The sequence below is a fragment of the Lepidochelys olivacea genome (genome assembly GCF_965140295.1).
Source record: "Lepidochelys olivacea isolate rLepOli2 genome assembly, chromosome: 4".
Lineage (NCBI taxonomy): Eukaryota > Metazoa > Chordata > Testudines > Cheloniidae > Lepidochelys > Lepidochelys olivacea.
In genome coordinates, this window is record NC_140414.1 from 46,447,280 (window position 1) to 46,467,530 (window position 20,251).

Here is a 20,251-nt window from a genome sequence, read left to right on the forward strand (position 1 = left end):
TATGAAATTGAATGGAATGTTATAGCTATAACTAACTGCTTACTATGATTCTTTCTGTATTCACAATAAATGTGGCATTTTGCCTTTTTCCCCTTTAATAAGATCCTACTGGTTTTTATTTTATTGGTATAACAGGAGGCAATGCATAGATAGGTGAAACAATCCTTCAAAACTGCTCTTACTATTTTGGAAATGTAATTTTTCTCCCTCTCCTCACTAAGTTCCAAACAGTATTGCCCACTTTTACCACTGGATTCTCAAACCCCCATTACAGCTTCCATTTCTGATCAACAGCAGAATGACTCGCCTTCAGTTCATCAGGACTATTTTTTTCACTGGCTGGTGGTTTTAGAACTGAACAGTGATCTTATACTGAGTTTTTCAATCTGATTTTGGTGTCTTTCTGAAAACTCAGAATAAGAAACAGTATCACCAGATGAAAATGGATCCTACTCAGAACTTGCTACCACATTAAACTGTGTTCCTTTTAAATACTAGTTTGCTCACCTTTTTTAGAAATAATAATCTGGACTGATGAAGGAATCAAGTGAACATTTGCAGTTACTTCAACAGGCCATTTCTATGCTACAAAATCAGTTTGGGTTTTGGCGCTAACTGTAATAACCCAATGTAGAGAATATTACAGTAAGACAGGAACTGATACTGAAAAATTCAACAAACTACTGGCTATCAAAAATAGAGGAGTGTGACAGTTCATCCTGTCCTGGCCAATTCAAAGAGAATTGAGCACCTGAAATCTTAATTTTCCCAACTTTCGTTATCTTCTGGCTCTGGAATTTGACTCCATAAGAAGTTGGTCCTGTACTTTTTTTTTTAAACTAAACATAATTTTAACATGCATAGTATTATCTTACAATGTCATTCTACTGTGGAAATAGACCACTGAAAGTGGCATTGTGGAGTTGTTTTTTCCCCCATAGATGCAGAAATCAAACAGGCATAGCTTACAACTAAAAAGATGTTCTCTCTAGCTGACAGCTCCAGACACTGCAATCTGAGAATCAAGCTGGGTTCTTTTCTTTATCATCACCACTTGTAAGCAAGGTTCTCCAGGACAAATTAGACCCAGGTTATATAGGTGTTCAGAAGTGCCAATAATTATATAGACAATTCTGTTATTTCACAAGAAGGAACAAAAAACTGCTCAATTTCCTTGAACTTTGCTGATTCTTCAAGACTGTAAAGGGTAAAAAGCAATAAAACTCCCAAAACATTTTGGTTACCAACATCAGAAAACAGGATACCCAGAGACCAAGTCTTCTAGATAAGAGTGTCAATTTTACATAGTTACTTTTTAAAGTCCACAGAAATAAGACTACATAATCTTGCTTTACATGACAATTATTTGGAATTTGAGAACAAAATATTTTAAAAGACCTCAGCTCAAATTATCCTTTGTTCTTTCAGATTAAGTTAAGATTATGAGCACCACTCCCCCATCCCTCCTGATATTTAATCATTTCTAGACTAAAAGCAGACATTTTTGTGGCTGCAAGAATAGGACTCTCTCCCTGGACACAAACTGAGTACCAAGGGATGGAAAGGTTATTTCTAAGGTTGTTTTTTTTTTTTTTAGCTGCCACATATTTAAATAAAATTTAAACAATCCAGTAGCCAAGAGACATAACCATATAAAGTTAAAGGGTGCTCCAATTAAAAAAAAAACCTAAACAAAACCCCCCACACTTTTGTCTAAAAATCTGAGCCACTATTGTTACAAATTAAGATAAGAACAAATTCTCTATTTTTTCAGTTTGTTTACACAGTGCAGCACATTAATTGATTTTAAGGGGAATGTGATGAGACCTTAAAGTCTTTCCATTGACTACAACGGAATTAGAATTGGGCACACAGCATATAGTCAGTACCATTTTTCAAATTTAGTAATCACTTTCCCATTGCTGTTTGGCTGTTCACACAAACAGGGAAAAACATTTAAAAGAAGAAAAGGTAGGAAAGTTAGATTGCACAAGTCACGAAGTTGCCAGTGGGTCATCTAGGGCAAGTTGAGTACCTGAAACTATTTATAATTAATGTTTAAAAACAGACTTAATTTCAAGTTAGTGTTTTTTTTAAAAAGAAAACACGATACCATAAAATAAGGAAAGAACAGTTGCTTAAATTCTTCTTGACACCTTAAGAGTACACACTAAACTATTACTCACATTTTATACCACCACTTCTCTGGTGGTTTCATCTATTTTTTCTAAACCTAAACTTCATTAACAAAAATCTGTTTTATGGTTGGAGACAACCTTCTCAACATGACCTGATGCTATGATGCCTGAATCTCCAAACAGACAGAAATAATAGTGCTGTGGGATGACATGTGAACTTTCACCATGTATTTAACTGGGATGTTAAAGGTCAGTTGTCCTCAGAAAAATGTTTATGTAAAGTGGAACTAGCAGCAGTTCCTTGTATATTATTTCAAGTCATGCCTGTTGACTAGCAACAAACCTTCATTAAATTTTACTTCTGTTAGTGCTACAGAACCAAACACAAAAATGAAAGAGGGAGCCAGGTTCCTTTCTGGCTCATATCAATAGTATTGTTAATAAAGTTCCAGTCAAAAAACCTTTCATAGAATATCAGGGTTGGAAGGGACCTCAGGAGGTCATCTAGTCCAACCTCCTGCTCAAAGCAGGACCAATCCCCAACTAAATCATCCCAGCTAGGATGCCTTTATTGTAGGACAGTGGGTCTCAAACTTTTCAGACTACTGTACCCCTTCAGGAGTCACCCTGAATGTCTTACATACCCCAAGTTTCACCTCACGTAAAAACTACTTTCTTACAAAATCAGACAATAAAGAAGTGTCACAGAACACTACTGAAAAATTGATTGTTCTCATTGTTACCATATAATTATAAAATCGATTGGAACATAAATGTCATACTTATACTTCAGTGGATAATATATAGAGTAGTAAAAACAAGTCATTGGCTGTATGAAATTTTTGTTTGTACTGACTTCACTAGTGCTTTTTATGTAGCCTGTTGTAAAACTAGGCAAATATCTAGATAAGCTGATGCACCCCCTGGAGGGCTTCTGCTTACCCCAGGGGTACACACACACCTGGTTGAGAGAACCACAGTTGTAGGACATTAAGTAGCCAGAGAACCCAGATTCAGATTCCAGGCTGAGTTTGTGCATTTGACAGTTAAGAAAGAGGTTAAAACAATCCATTTGCCAACTAGCACGGGGGGATGGGGGGGGGGGGGTAATTCACCATTTTCTATAGAATTTAAAGCTTTCCATTAAAAAAGGTTCTAATGAGTATAATTGTAAAGGAAATATTTGAAATGTGAATCAATGCAGTGCTGTCCTCTTTAGTGTACAGAAACAGTGCTCCAGGAGGTCAGCTGCTTTGTCTTAAAAAGCAGCAGCGCAAATGAAATTAACTAGACTAGCAGCCATGAAACTGATCAAAACAGTCCTCTGCACAGCAACTAAATAAACAAGAATCATGTCAACTGTACTCTGTTACTGCTTGAGAAATTTATGAACAGTAACACAGGAAAGGAGTGGAGATTTTTCTAGGATGAAAGGAAGCTTGAGGAGGAATAAGTAGCAGAGACTTCCCCATTATAGCAGCCAAAACTGAAGGAGAGGCAAATCAACATCTTAACTATTAATTGTGGATTTTATCAGAAGCAGCCAGCTGCTGTGGTATTGTGGACAGCAGTTAAATACCACAACCACCCTCCACCATCTAACCATTGCTTTTCTCGCTATCCTAGGGCTTCAGTGTAGAAATTGACTTCGGTGCTTTTAGAACCAATGCTATTGCTGCCCTTTATTTCGCTATTTACACATGCAAATCCCCACAGTTGTAGTAACTGTGTAGCCAAACACCTACATTTTCTGAAAATCTGTCTCTTAAAAGGTGGTCATTGGATTTCAGAATTAACACTTGACTGAGACAATTGGGATGGTTTACACCTCTTACTTTTAAAGCTGTCTCTGCTTGATTCACAATTGGAAACTTAATTTTTGAAACCATATGGGTTAGAAATTTATTTAAGGCTTACATTTTGCAGAATCTGCATTTGTCATGGAGGCCAGATAAATCAGGTGTGACAGATGTCTGTACTGGAGAATAAACCACCATTTCTTATAGATCTTTAGAAGGATACCTATTCAGTTTAACACTCAGCACAGACTAGATTTCTGTGTAGCCACAGAAAAGGTACAGTCCTCCCTTCAAGGCTATCCTCGAGGGGAGTTTTTAAAAATGTATATTACGGCTAGTAAATGCAGGATATCAATAATTTCTCCAATTTAGACTACTTCCACCTCCAAAAGATTACTGATGTGGTTCCAGGGTCAAAGATTAATAACTTCTGAATAATTCCCACATACTTTCCTGCTGATAGCTGGGGCAGAACCTCAAAAAGAGAGTCTTACTTAATCTCTTGCTGCAGGTGACTATCTTCTGGTTTAAAAGACCAAGGAAGAGAAGGAGGGAGCTGGAGAACCAGCGTTAGACAGGGTAGCAAGAGGTAGCTATATTTAAAAAGCTGTCACAAATAACTGATCATTAAAACAGATTACTCACTAGTCAAGCTCAAATACAAGTGGGGTATGGAGTTCTTTTTAACAAAATCTCTTCGATGACCAATATACATGAACAGCAGTCCTGGCAAGAGAAATACTACAAATGCAGTGACGCCTGCATCTGACACAAGTTTGGTCACTGCCATCCTAAGACAAAACAACCTCCCACCTTCTACCGTAGAAGTTATGATCAGATACTTACTTTTAGAGCATCTATTAACTGAACTTTCTTGGCCAAAAGCAGCTGATATTCTAGTTTCGGGTGGATTAGTTTTAATGTGTGGTTCACAGATGCTTCGTTTATATCTAGTAGGAACAAAAAAAATTAGTAATCAGATCAATACTTTTAATGCATTTCATGCATAAGATGATAAAATGAAGTAGAGGAGAATTTTTTTACCATAGGATATATTGAGATTAATTTTCCTTTTGGTGGCTTCTTTAGAGAGCATATCTTTTAGAATGGATATGGTAGAAATGTTGTCAGATTTGAAAAATCCCTCTCCTTTTCTGCCAAAAGAAAAAAAGATTTAAGTAGTAGAGTTAGGGCAGGCCAGTGCACTTGGTTTCCATATTAAAGCAATAAATAGGGCTTCCCACGACCCCCAGTCAGGGGATGAAGCACAACCTCCTTAGAGGCCATCACTAAAGCTATTCCACAGACTAGCTATCAGAATAGTTCATACACTGATTTCATCACACTCGCTATTCAGAACTTACTCTTATCAATCTGGCTACACCACAAAACACCGTTCTCTCAGACAGTCAGAAAGCATAGGCTGTTCTTATGGATTTCCTATGCCATAGAGGACGCAGGGTTTGTCTGCGTGCGTGTGTACATGTAAAAAATTTGGAACACAGTATACTATCTAGGATTCCTGACATCTCTTTCGCTACCTAAACCCTGGTCTACACTAGGGGGGAGTGGGGATCGATCTAAGTTACGCAACTTCAGCTATGTGAATAACGTAGCTGAAGTCGACGTATTTAGATAGACTTACCATAGTGTCTTCACCACGGTGAATTGAATGCTGCCGCACCCCTGTCGACTCCACCTGTGCCTCTCGCGGTGGTGGAGTACAGGAGTCGACAGGAGAGCGCTCAGGGATTGATTTAGACTAGATGCGATAAATCAATCCCCGCTGGATCGATCACTGCCCACCGATCCAGCGGGTAGTGCAGACATACCCTAAGTTATTACAGTGCGCCTGTCACCATACTATGAGCACTTAACAACTCGCCCAGTATCAGTCTCACTTTACATGAAAAAAAGTGAGAGTCAAAATGCTTTCTACATCAATTTATAAGCATTTCTTATTGTAATCCCAGATCAAGTTGGAATCTGTATAATTAGAGTAATAGTAATTAATGTTTCCAGCTTCTACAACTCTATTATAAAGCAAAACGATATCTGCTAGCTGAAGCAGCACACTGGTTCATTTAAAGATAACAGAGAATATTATTCCTAACACTGAAAATAAACATTTCTCTAATGGGAGCTGCAGAAAGGGGAGGATTTTTTTTAGCTTGAGACTTTATCACATGCTTTCTTAGGAAGACTGAACACCCATTAAAACTAACGATAAGAGTATATTATACTTGTAACAGAGAGGGAGAGAGGAACTCTCTCTAGTGATTTAGCTTCCTTTACTGAAAAAGGAAAAAAATAAAGTTACAAACCAGCGTGTGCTCTAAGATAGTTTTGCAATACTTGTTAGACAGGCACTTACATTTGCAAAAAAAGAACACCGAATTTGTCTCCCTCACAGCACACAGTATGCTAAAGACACAAGTTACAAAGCCAAATACACTAAGGCTTCCCTGTTTAGCAATGCTCAATTATTTTCAATTATCTCACCCTTACAAAACACTAAATTTTGAAGGATCATCTAATTACTGCATAATACGTACTTATGATCAAATCTGACAGCCCATGTGTAAGTAAAGTTCTTACTGACTTGAAAGGGAGTTTGCCTGAATAAGCAATGTAGGATTTGATTGAGGCTGGTATTCAGAATGGACACATCTAGGGTGAAGACATGGAAAAGAGAAGGCTCTCCTCCACAGCAGGATATTCTGATAATCCTGGACATATGGAATTATTCACCCTGTCCACTCTATGGGGGCGTCACAAGAACTGGGTGACCCACAAGGATTGGGTGACAGACAGGGCAAAAATTACTGTCTGCTATAATACATCATAACAGGAAACAAGCTATGTCTTCAAGGAAGCATTGCCAAGGTTTACTGCCTCTACACAGATTGCTCTGGTTTCTGGCAACTCTCAAGATCCTCAGATTTCAGGGGCTGAACTCTTTCCTCGTTTCATAGGGTGGAGGACTGCAAACCATGTTTTCCCAGCCCTAAAATAAACAACCAGATAAATTCTGATTGCAGTCCCCCTCCATAAAAAAAGAGCTTATTTAGGGGACAATTTAGCTCTATTTGTATATTTGTTTTTAACCAAAACATGCTTCAGCAATTGTACTTGATTTTACCTGTAAGTACTTTCAAGCTGTGTATCCAGGAAGGTGTTCTGAAAGTAGAAAGTAACACTATCTCCTACTGGAGTTTTTTCAGGAACTTCAGGCAAGCAAAACACAATCCAGGAGTGAATTTCAGCAAAACTGAAGTGGCCTTTAAGCATCAGTGTGTTCATGGGTCTACAGTATTTTGAATGCAGAAAGAAGATGGGAATTAGTTGCTGATGAGCAGTACTGATGTTGCAGTAGCTATGCAACTGAAGATGAAAGTTTATTTTTCATATGGTATGTCTTCCTCCCTTTAAGCCTCAAACATGAGTTTTCACTGACTTCTAGCAAACTAATTAACTAATTCAGACTTCCTTCACACTGAAATATATTCTGAATGATACAATCAGCATTCAATAGTATTCTCTGATGAATTCAACACAAAATCGTGTGTGTGTGAGAGAGAGAGACAGACTCCTTATTTGAATATTCTCAATCCAGATGAGTCACAACTGGGCAAAAATACCATAAATTGGCAAACTGTTTTTCCAGGTTACTTGTTTTGCATTTTAAAAACCAAAGCAGGCTGTGGGTGGGGTGATCAACTCTGCAGAAAAACAGAGTATTAGAAACACTCTCAAGAGTCTCCTGTTCTCTAAACCAGAGATATCCAAGTACTTTGAAGAGGTAATACATGTGAAATAGGCATGATGGAAGGCACAGGAAACTTTTCCCATTAGCATCTGAATGCAAGTGAATCAAGAAGGAGTAAACGCATTTGGTCTAGTTCACTGGGATTCTATTGCATCCGATGAAGTGAGCTGTAGCTCACGAAAACTTATGCTCAAATAAATTGGTTAGTCTCTAAGGTGCCACAAGTACTCCTTTTCTTTTTGCGAATACAGACTAACACGGCTGCTACTCTGAAACCTATTTTCCTACAGTCCTTTTTAAAAGTTTGCAATAGCAGTGATGTAAGAAACAGGGAGATTACATATAATTGGATAAAATGACAGCCTCACAACAGAGGAATAAAAGGCAAACAAGAAATCTGGACCAGTTTTTGGGCTCAGCTAGATATGGGAGAGCACTTTTTTTTTTTTTTAAAATAAGAACAACCCTAGAAGAGACTTGCGATTTTGAGTATTACAATCAGCTGCTAAAATGATTACTGCAGGTTACACAGTCAACTAAGTTTCAATTGGATTGAACCAATTTAGAAGTAGCATTGCTCTCTCTTTGTAAATACCTGTCATGATCAATAAAGTGAGTTCTTTGATGAAGTGAAAGTGGTTTAATCGGATATTGACAAAGTTGGCAGGTTTTCGGTTGAATTCTTGGTGTTACATATGCTTGCAGTGTCCCATACTGGCCTTCAATTGATCGAATCTACGTCAGTAAACAAAGAGGAGAGGGAAAAAATTAATGAATTTACCAGAATTTTTTAAAAAAATTTTAAACTACAGTACTGATTCAATTAACACAGTACTTCTATGAAAGGGGCAAATCTAACTTTTTGAAACTAGATGGAATAGCATTCAACAAGAAACTTCTAGAATTCGCACAGATTTATTACAGAGGAAAAGAAAATCCATTTGCTTTGATTTTGACTGCCCAAAGAACAAAGACTTTGTCCAGCCACTCCTAATCCTTTGGTGTTACTGTACAAGTTTTTGCAGAATTTATGCTATGTAAGATAATGACATAAGACATGTCATTCTACACTTTAAACTATTCCAAAATGACCGCTTCAATAGAACCTACATCTTCACAACAAGCAAAATCCTTGAGCCCCCCCAAAACAAGATTTAAAAAAAAAGAAATGGGTCTAGATCCTCAGCTGCAGTTAGGAAACACTAAGAAAAGTGGAGTGTGCAAAAGAGGATTTGAGCCAGTTTTGCACTCACTCCACATCCTGAACCTCACTCTACCCAAACCAAGTCCTGAATACTTTAATTTGTTGTCTAGATTGCTCTAACTTGTACCAGCTGTCAACAGCTTCAATGGAATTGCCAAGGCACAGGGATATCCTACCCACCACCCCTACACATGCCACAGGGGTGGGGCAAGGCATAAGATGCTACTAAAATAGCTTATACCATCTGAATGAAAGATGGCATAGTGGCTGGACTATTCAACCAGTATTCAGGAAACCCCAGTTTAACTTCTAGCTCAGGCACAGGCTTAAATGACTTGCACAAAGTTACAAGGAATTTACCCTGTTACAGGGGGAGTACTGAGGTACATGGATGTTGTGAGGATAAAGGGGGCCAATGCAAAAATCCACTGAAGTCAAGAGATAGATTCCCATTGACTTCAATGGGCTTTGCATCAAGTTCCAAAATCCTGCCTCAATGCAGAGTGCTGGACTAGGTTACTTCTCAACATCCCTTCTAGTCTTACATTTCTATGGTTCTATGAATGGTTTAAGATTAAAAATCAAACTATGCATTTGATCTTATATGTAAATATATAGTCAAGCTTTAAAACTGAGTTAATTTCCGTTCCAAAATCTGAAACAATCTCCCCTTCTTGTTTCTAACTTCTGTTTCCTGGCACGTCTCTCCCTGCGTCATCCTTTTTGAAGTTACTCGGAGAAAGTCTCTGTTTCTAGACTCATTTGTGATTTCTTGGCTCCTCCTCTTTTTTCAGAGTCAGAAGTCATTAAGTAAGGATGCTACGCTTTCTCTCCCACACTGCCCCGCTTCTCTTCAGTGGCTTCCAAGGTGAATATTTGTACAAGCAGCTATAAAGCAGGAGTTCTCATCAGCATCATGCAAGTGACCAGAAATTTCTCAGTGAACAACCAGTGGTCTGAAGACTACCATATAAGAATCACTGGACTTGTCATTCGCTCAAGTTAACACATTCAACCCATTCATTCAGCCTGTGTTCACAAAAGCATAGCACAAGATACATATTTACATTTTCTAGATAAAACACATTTTTGAAAAGTACAAGAAAATATTTTGTAGCATCTTTACCTTAAGCTCCAGTCTAGTAGTATTTGCTTGGCATCGGTAAGTGGCAAGGAGAAAGTTGCTGTTTGGCTGTGAACAATTCAAAATGAAAAACAAAACAAATAAATAATTAAATAAACATATTTCTGAATTTATGGAAGTTTTATCATCAAAACTTTAGCAGCATAGTGACATTTTTTTGCTATCTGTGAAAAACTGTTACATGAAAAGTAAACAAGTGAAATCCTGGTTCCACTGAAGTCAATGGCAAAACTGCCATTGACTTCACTGGGGCCAGAATTTCACCCCATATTGTATTAGTAAAGACCAGCTTTCTCTATAAAGATAAAGAATAGGAAATCTTTTGAACACTTTGTTAAAATTGAAAACAAAATATATCTGAAAACTCCATTCTGCAAAATTAAAAAAGATACAATTATCTACCAGTTTCCCCGATATTGTCTTGGCCCAGGATCTGACAAGCTAAATTATCCTAATTATGCAAAGGAAAATTAGTCAGAAAACACACTGTAAGCTAAACCAACATTAGCCAAAGTAATGATCTCACAGAATGATTAAGAAACTCAAAACGAGCAGTAAACCTTTGATGTGCCAAATTAGTCACTAACAAACCAAAAATATTTAGAAGACAATTGTGAAAAAAAATAGAGACTTCAAAAGATCTTCATAATGCTAATTTCATTTCTGGAATTATTTTTTAAGAAAAAAGTATCTATAAAAATAATGTTTTTAGTCAAACACGAGAATATCTGGAATATAGCGTTTTCATGTCGTCAGTTTGACATTTTAAAGATATACAGTATGTATAAATATAGTGCTCTTTGCCTAATAACTTTCAGTAAAGAAATATACTGGGCCAAAAGTTGACTTCTACTATACTACCAGCCAAACCCAATTTTCCCAAACTTCCTCCCTCCCAACATTTTATTCAGTTTCAGCTATTAAATAAATTATTGTAACTCCTAGGACTTTAAAGTATGAATCTGTAAATCCAAATTCTAATACACAGCAGTTAACAGCTTTCATTCAGTAGTCTCTATACAAGTACAACCATTAACTAATATCTTTACCTTTTTGTGTTACTTACTTCAGAATCACAGCCACTAAAACTAACAACAGCAGAATTTTTATCCACATCCAGTAGGTCTATTGGGACATCACTCTGTGCAGAACATTTAAGGGAAGAAGTAGGGGAGAAAAAAAAAAGGTGTAAACTTCTGAATATCTTCTAATGTATTTATCCTCTAATTATAATCCATTATGTTAGTGAGGAAGATGCAATATAATTGTTTGATAATCTTAATTTGAAAAGGGTAAAAGATTAAATAGATGGTTAGTGCGTTTGTTAAATTAAAATCCCACGACAATTTGGAGATCTTCTAAGTCTGCCTTATTTGTAACGTTTTAAACTGCATCTTTTAACTGGAGATTTGTTCTAATATTAGCTAATGTAAGATGTATACCTTTGAAAAGATAAATAAAATAGCAAATGCATTAATTTCATGACTGGGATGCCATTCTCTTTAATGCACAGACTACTAAATCTCATTCGGAAACAAAGTATCAGAATAGATCTGCATAAATTACCTTTTTAAAATATTTTGGACACAATTAAGCGTTTTTGCTCTAGATTTGTTTCACCTGCTTTGAAGGGAGAACAGCCAGTATTTGGATAAGCGAATGAAAAGGCTTTACAGTATTACGGTTTCTTTAAATGACTTGATGTCCTCTGGCTGAAATGGTATTTTTGTAGCTTCATCTAAAATTCAGTGATCCACAATATTCCAGTGCTTCCAATGGAAAAATAGCATTTTGCATTGTTTAGTGTATACTGCTACTTTAGAACTCTAGACCTGATTTACACTTAAAATTTAGGTCAACACAGCTATGTCAGTCAGGGGGGTGAAAGATCCACACCCAGCATACCTAACCCCCAGTGTAAGAGGCAGCTAGGTTGATAGAAAACTGCTTCAGGACTGGTCTACGCTGAAAACTTACATAAAAGCATAACTATGTTTCTCGGGGGTGTAAAAAATTGACACCCAGAGAGTTGTAGCTATGCCAACCTAACCCCAGTGTAGACAGTGCTAGATCAACAGAAGAATTCTTCTGTCGACCTAGCTACCACCTCTTGGGGAGGTGGAATAACTGCAGTGACAGGAGAATCCCTCCAACTGTAGTGAGTGTCTATGCTGAAGTGCTACAGGGATACTGCTGCTCTCCAGCAGCTATACCACTGTAGCATTTTAAGTGTAGATGTAGCCTTTCAGTGTAGGCTGCATCTATACTGTGGGGTTATGCCAACATAGCTATGCTAGTATAGTCCCCATAATGTAGACAAGCGCTAACCTCAGCATTAAATTCAAGCCTAAATCAATTAAGTTTAGCATTTAGTCATGATGTAACTGAGGCTAAGTCTACACTAAAAACACTATAGCAGCACAGCACCCTCCCACTGGTGTAGGTAATCCACCTCCCTGAAAGGCAGTAGCTAGGCTGATGGAAGAATTCTTCTGTTGACCTAGCGCTGTCTATACCGGGGACTAGGTTGGCATAGCTATGTCTCTCAGGGGTGTGGATTTTCTACACTGCTGAGAGACGTAGCTATGCCAGTGTAAGTGTATAGTGTAGACCAGCCCTGATTCAGAGGTGCCATTCAACTGCAGACAACATTCATCATCAAGTTAGGCTCCATTTGATGAGTCAACCTACCATCAAAGATGATGTTTCCACCAGACACCAATGAAAAAATGTCATGTCGTGTGTGTGTTTTTTAAAAAAACCTGGCCAGTTTACCTATATTCAATTTCCCCTTAGAGAACATTTTATAAAATTTTTCTCCCTGTATATGCCTCAAAGCTAGTTATATTTAACAGTCAAAGGAGTAGGTACCAAGATAACATTAACTCCAGCTGATGTGATAGAAGGAATAACTAATTTAAGGTGGTTGTAAATGGGAAAAATATTTAGTAAAAGCTATGTACTAATCAGATTTTCTTCTACATCATTACATCCTACCATCCTCCCAACCCTCAGGAACAGTAAAAGTATTACAAGGGAACCTCACCTCAAGTAGTGATTTTTTTTAAAAAGGAAAGGTGTATTTTGATAAGAATGTTCTAAAATAAATTAGATTTTTAAATTTAGAGGAATCATTTCCACTGAAGACTCAGCAAAAGCAGAACCAGCTATAAGGTGAAATTCCAGCCCTACTGACATTAGTGGGAGTTTTGCTACTGACTTCAATAAATTTCACCCATAGAGTATTCCAAGAGCAACAGAAGATTCTGCTTTTGCCAAATGCCTGAGAAAAAAAAGAGGACCAGAAAACAAACAAACCTTGGGTTTTTTTTTTCCCCTTTGATAAAGTGGGCCTCCTTTTGGAAGGGAGTCTAGCCTCACCACAGTCATACTTCAAATTCATGCTTTTAGAAACTAGAATTCCATCCTGTGATCTAATCCAGGTTGATGGACCTTTACAACCCTGTCAAATCCCAAGAGGCCAACCCTGGCAGATCATATGGTAGGATTGTGACCTATAATGTTCTAATGCAACTTGGTCAGTACTGAGGACACCAAAATGACCTACAGAACACCAGTATATCACAATTCAGTATGAACACCACATTCAAGATTCTGAACTATATTCTTTATTTGCTACACTTATTAAAAAAAGTGAAGCCCAAGAGTAAACCCAGAAGTTCCACATCAGCCTGCTGATAATTGTATGTCATATGTCTGAGTTTTATTTCAGTATAAAATTATAATCTTCCACTACATTAAAAGTGTTTAAAATACAGCATAAGAGCATATGAAAAGTTTACAGCCAATATTTTTTTCAGTAAGATACAAACTGCAGTTTCGTCTCATAACAATCTAGATATTTATAAAACCTGTATTTCAATGTGATTCTGAACCAGTATTAAAACAAACTGAAAGAGGCTTTTAGCTTTAAAGAAGTCCTTTAAAACCGAACTTGTCAAATTAAAAAATATATTAATTCAGTAAGCAACAAACAGCTATCAGCGTTCTGGATCAAAAAATAAATGTTACAATTTTCTTCATTGTTTAGTTTTAAAGTCATACATTTTTGTTAGATTCTAGGTTTTAAAACACCACTCACCTGTACCAAGACATTATCTATCGCTGTCTGCACCTCTAAGATAAGACTGTAGCTGGCATCATCCTTACTTAATGTAAACTTGTCATTCACACTAAATGCAGGTACTGCTGAAAGAGCAGTACTAGACCGAGAAGACTGCTGGTATTTTTCACGTTCTTGCAATACCTTTATCTGTAAATGTTCCAGCTCATTCCTAAGAAAGAGAAACTGTCAGATGTAAAAATAAAATCCTGAAGGTAACTTTTTCACAGAATGCCCATGAAACTCATTCTGTTTCTGTAAAGTGACTGTTTTCTTTATTTTTTTCCCAGTTAGGACAAAGAGGAATAAAGTCACCAACCACCCTTCCACAGATATTCTGTGGCAAAGCTTTTTTTCCCCCAAACAATCTAAATTACAAAAGAAGGAAATGTACACATTACAACAATATATATGTATTTTTTAAGAGTAGAGAGATTTCAAGAGGATCTAGGAAGGAAGACAAAATTTCCCCCAACGATAAATTCCTGATGTGAAATCTCAATGACCACCACATATCAATATTTAGTATCCTCCTTTGATAACATGTGAAATAATATTACTGCTTTTGGATCTACGCAGCTACTCAAAGTTTGGGGCCTTGGGGATGTCCCACTTGGGAGTATAACTTGACAGTGGAGTCTGTACATTCCTTGTAAATAAACAAGAAATCACCAAAATCCTGCTTCTCTGAATGCAGGGGGGACCAAAATGAAAAGAAGCCATTTCGTAGCTTACAAGCCCAAGCTTTGTTCAGCTAGCACCCTTGACCCAAACCTCTCTCTAGGTTTCTTCAGGGCTGCACTGTGTTTGCAGGCTACTGTTTGGCTTTTACTCTGGCCTTTCTTACTCTTACCTTCTTACACACACACACCCCCCTTATCCAAGTAAGGACTCAGCAAAACCTCTCTGCCCAGTTTCATAACCCCTTTTGTCTTAGGTGGGGGGCTGTGATTAACTTACCCTGATAGTTAAGTTAATTGAAGGACATGTTGTGACAGACAATATCCCTATGTTCTTCCTTTTTTCAAAACTATGATAAATTTTGTACAAAGTGTGCCTTGTGAGGTATCATTTGAGAACTCATAATCTGCTGAACATTACTGTCCTGGAAAATATGTGTGGCAACATTGTATGTAAAGTTACAAGATTCTACTGTAAAATATTGCTCTGACATGTTCCAAAGTTAGATAAACAGACCCAAACCATTTCTTCAGAATATGCAAAAAAGACACACTGACACCGCAGGCAGGTACCATAGTAGGGCAATGTGAAAGCAAATCAAAGAAGAGTGAAACTGACTACACAATGTGCTATGAAGTGTTGTTGTGGGAGAGAACTCCCTCTTCTGGCCTTCAAACAACACCACAACCTCACCGTCAGATGCAAGCTTGTCACAGACCAGAACATACCAACTGAAAGTGGCACCAGACCCTGCCAGAAAAACCGAAAAACCTGCAGCCATATCTCCACTGCTAAAATGATCAACACCCTCCCTGCAACACACCTTTCAAGATCTCTGGGTCCTACACATGCATATTACAACATGCGGTGTACTTCAGCCAGTGCACTAAATGTCCCACAACAAGTATGTGGATGAAACCAGACAATCACTATGCTCTTGAATGAGCTCACACACAAGAAAGTGATAAAAGACAAAACTCAAGGCAATCACTCTGTATCTGACCTATCAGCCCTCATCCTCAAAGGAAACTTGCACAATGCTTTCAAACAATAAGCCTGGGCACGTAAATTCGTAACTTTGCTAGACGCTAAGAATCATGGCCTTAAGAAAGACACTGTTGTAATAAACCATAAATCCAAACTGTAACCCACTAACCCTCCTTTCTGTCCTATAACTACAGAGGTGTTAACAGGCCACTTCACCTTGAACAGTCCCTTAGAATATGTGCTAACAACTTATACTTACGCTAAGCTATCTATTCCATCTTGTATTTAGCTGTGACACTTTCAGTACCTTTCCCAGACCTGAAGAACTCTCTGTAGCTCTAAGCAGTGGTTCTCAAACTTTAGGACTGGTGACCCCTTTCACATAGCAAGCCTCTGAGTGTGACCCCCCTAATAAATTAAAAATACTTTTTTTATAAATTTAACCACCACATATTCATAAATGCTGGAGGCAAAAGGGGTTTGGGGTGGAAGCTGACAGCTCTTGACCCCTCATGTAATAATGTTGCGACCCTCTGATGGTTCCCAAACCCCAGTTTGAGAACCCCTGCTCTAAAGCTTGTATCTCTCACCAACAGAAGATATTACCTCACCTACTGTATCCATCTATATGTGATGCAAGATGCAAAAAATAAACACACTGTAAAAACCATATGTATTTTCCTCTTTACAAATTTCTAGCTGTTTTGGTAGTTCCAGGGGTTACACAAAAGTATGCTTCACAAGCTGATAGCATTACTTTCATTTCCAGAGGATTATTCCCCCAGATCACCACAGTTTTAAACATAGGTCACATTTTATACTTAGCCTTCTTTACAATTTTCCTTTATTTAAGCTACCTTAAGGATGAAATCTTGTTCTGCATCTCTTGGCTTATCTTTAGTTCTTCACCAGATCCACCTTCCCTATGGACAGGCTCTGTAGTCAGTCCTGTCACCCATCCTGAAAGAAACATACAAAGAACTATGAAAAATTCCTTATAAACTATAAACAAGAAAGCATATGAAAAGTCCTAACTGAGGCACATGGCCGTAACACTGTAGAACATAAGGGGCAGAATTGTCCAGAAGACAGGCAATTAAGGTGTGGGCTCTATTCCCGGTTCTGATACGGACTCAGAACAATAGGTTTGGGCATGGATTTTCAGAGTTGAGTAATTTCCCAATCTGTAAAATGGGGACATGGTAGCTATTGTTCTTTAAAAAGCATTTTGAGATCTTTTGATGAAAAGTGCCAATAATGTGCTAATTAATTGTTAATTGCTTAATGCTGATCCTCTAAAAGAGGTTCCTATAACACCATGGATAGTTAGTTTTTAAGGATAAAAATGCAGTAAAATGTTGTATAATGGACTAAGTATGTGGCTCAGCATAGGTACGTGTACTTCTGTTTCTGTCTCTCTTAAATCAGTAGTGTTTTGCTACTTTTCACCATGGCATCCAGACTGGAACAAAGAGCACTTGATTTGGTTTTGTCTTGACACCCCAACTATGTTTATTCAAATGGTTTCTAGACCTTTTCAACGATTTCAGCCCCTTTAAAAGGGGGAATAGTGACACAGTATTGTTACAAAATGCACCATGAAAACTAATGTACATGTCCAGTACTGTAGACGCTTGTTTGCGGCAACACATTGTAAGTGCAAATGCTGCTTATGAGCAAAATTTCCCCTGGGAACACTTTCCCTACTGTGAATTGTTGATACGCCCCATAACAGCAACAGCCACGTAGGGCTTGTCTACACTTAATGGAGAATCGACGCTGCTGCGATCGATGCGCTGGCGGTCAATTTAGCGGGTCTAGTGAAAACCCACTAAATCGACCACCAATTGCTCTCCCGTCGATTCCTGTACTCCACCTGATCAAGAAGAATATGGTGAGTCGACGGGAGAACATCTCCCATCAATGCCACGTAGTGTGGACCCTGCAGTAAGTAGATCTAAGCTACGTCTATTTGAGTTAAGCTATTCACAACTCAAATTGCGTAGCTTAAATCAACTTTTCCCTTTAGTATAGACAAGGTCTTAGGAGCAACATAGCAAAAGGTTGTTACTAACAAGCGTCTCAAACCTCTCAACCATTTTTCAAACAACAAAAAGCCCCATTAATCAAGGACTATACATAAAAAAAGGCAGAAAATACATAAAAAAATGCTACAGTGCCAAATTCAAATCTATCATTTGCTGCTCTAAACATTATTTTTACGATCCAAACCTACCGTACTTTGCACTCCTACTGCAGTTTACCTTAGGAAGCCCACAGCTAGATATTTTCCTTCCTCCACCTCTTTCAGAGCTTTCCCAAAAAATCCTCTTACAGCTTCTGTGATCTTTACAGTAACATTACCACAGACAGTGAGGAACCGCAGGGAGACTTTAGAGCGGATCCACAGCTGGTATAAATTGTAATAGCTCATAACTATTAAGGCAAGGGAGCTAACAATTTACACCAGCTGAGGATCTGCCCCACAGCCTGTTAGCCTTCTGCGAATTGCACTGTACACACAAAGTAAACATTTGCCATTGACTCAGTCTAAAACCTACTATGAAGGTTAACACGATTAAAACTTGGATTTCAGCATATCAGGTTTGAAACCCAACAATAATTTAAAAAGTGAGCTTTTACTGTTTTAAACTATTGAGCAAAACACATACAACACTTTTCTTACTAGATGTCCCCCACGGACAGACCAGTGCTATTGGGGGTCTACTGAAGGCTTCAAGTCTATATAAGCCTCCTTATGAAGAATAATCTTGTTTTCTAATTTCCCAAAAGTGGCTGCTTTGAGAGCTCCCAAAATTCAGCACTACTGAAAAGGCAAAAGAAGCAAAACAAAGCTGTTACACACTTAGCAAGATGCATATTCATGATGAAGAGGGACATGGAAAAGACAGACTAGGAACCAAAAAAGGATACTATTCATAATTACAAAATTATAAAACTGTAAACAATTCCATCAGGTATAAAATCTAAACATTTCTAATGTACTCATCACTGTGTTATACAGCTGCCTATACCTGACAATAACTAACTGCTGTAGTATGCTATAATGAGATATAAAGTGAAAAACCACAGGGTTTTAATACAATTTAAAATATATACAATAAAATGTTTCCCACACTTAAAAGTATTTTAATAGCAGAAAATTTTGAGCCAGAATACTATTTTTTGTAACCAGAACAAATTACACTGTCTTAATACAATTCCAGCTCCATTAACAGCACAGTATGCTTAACCACTGTAATACCAATAGCCAAAATTCTTTAAGTATTTAATAGACAACTTACCTGAATATGTGGATGCTAAGATTTCATCATACCCATCCTTTCCTACACAGCCACCCTGGATAGATGTGATGCTCTCTGACAAGGCCTAAAAAATAAAAACAGACGAGCACTCAGAAGATACATGACTTTATTCATTTTATATGAGTGCTGTTTAAGGAAAAAAAAACACTTCCCCTTCTTTAACTGTAGTGCAGAAAATCTATTCAGATACACAACCGCTCAAAAGTATAAGAAATACTTAATTACCGGTTATTGTGTTTCAGCACATATATTTTTGGTTCTACTGTGTATGTACCTTGAAAGACATATTAGGAACCGGTTTATAAAGTAAAACCTTGATGCACAGTCTAATTTTCAAACAGTAATTACCAGAATGTGCTAGAAGGAAAGATGAGTGACTATGAATTAAATACACTATTTTAAACAATTAGTAATAAATACAGCCCTACCAGAAAGTATAGACTTTAAAGAGTCACTTGTTTATTTAAGAGAAAAAAAAATCAATGTTTTAAAGTTTTGGAGGCGTTTTTTGTTTGGTTGGCTGCTGTTTAGATTGTTTTACTAACCTGAATTAGTAACACGAGTTTATTTTACAAAAAAAACAAAAAAACAAAAAAAACGACCTTGCAAAATGTATTTTTACCATTTGTGCGGTTTAATTTTATCATTTCATTCAAATTGACTGGCCTGTTTCACTTTCTGGTTTTCACATATTAGCACATTGCTTTTGTGTTGGAGTTTCTACCATTATATGGAAGCATGAAATTTTGACACACAAATGACATTTTTTAATTCATAACCGTTTTCGTAAGCCCTTGGCCATTTTTGTAATTGCTACTATACAGTGTACCTAAAAATAAAATGAAGTACAGCACTGAACAAACCAACTTTTAAACACTCTTTGAGAGCATATAAAAATATAGCTATATTGTGCAGAAAACAGCTGCAGACCATTTAAATAAATAAATTTATATAAACTGTTTAATAATGACCGAAGATCAAGGAAGACAGTCCAAATACATATCTATGGCATACCATTCGTTTAACTGTGTAACAATATAATTTGAGCCCTTCCAAATTCACAGTCCATTTTGGTCAATT

The 20,251-nt window shown here is 37.3% G+C and overlaps 1 protein-coding gene across 3 annotated transcripts in view; it reads right to left on the minus strand.

Annotated features, from left to right (window-relative positions):
• Positions 1–20,251, minus strand: part of BBS7 (Bardet-Biedl syndrome 7) — a 44,551-nt gene that overhangs the window by 5,976 nt on the left and 18,324 nt on the right. For all 3 annotated transcript variants that reach the window (XM_084626248.1, XM_084626246.1, XM_084626247.1), the window contains exons 9-17: positions 19,151–19,235; positions 16,703–16,805; positions 14,157–14,349; positions 11,121–11,195; positions 10,037–10,102; positions 8,302–8,441; positions 7,080–7,244; positions 4,982–5,091; positions 4,784–4,887 (exon numbers count right to left, since the gene is read on the minus strand). In XM_084626248.1, coding sequence (XP_084482374.1) covers positions 4,784–4,887; positions 4,982–5,091; positions 7,080–7,244; positions 8,302–8,441; positions 10,037–10,102; positions 11,121–11,195; positions 14,157–14,349; positions 16,703–16,805; positions 19,151–19,235 — 1,041 coding nt within the window. The remainder of the gene's footprint in view (positions 1–4,783; positions 4,888–4,981; positions 5,092–7,079; positions 7,245–8,301; positions 8,442–10,036; positions 10,103–11,120; positions 11,196–14,156; positions 14,350–16,702; positions 16,806–19,150; positions 19,236–20,251) is intronic.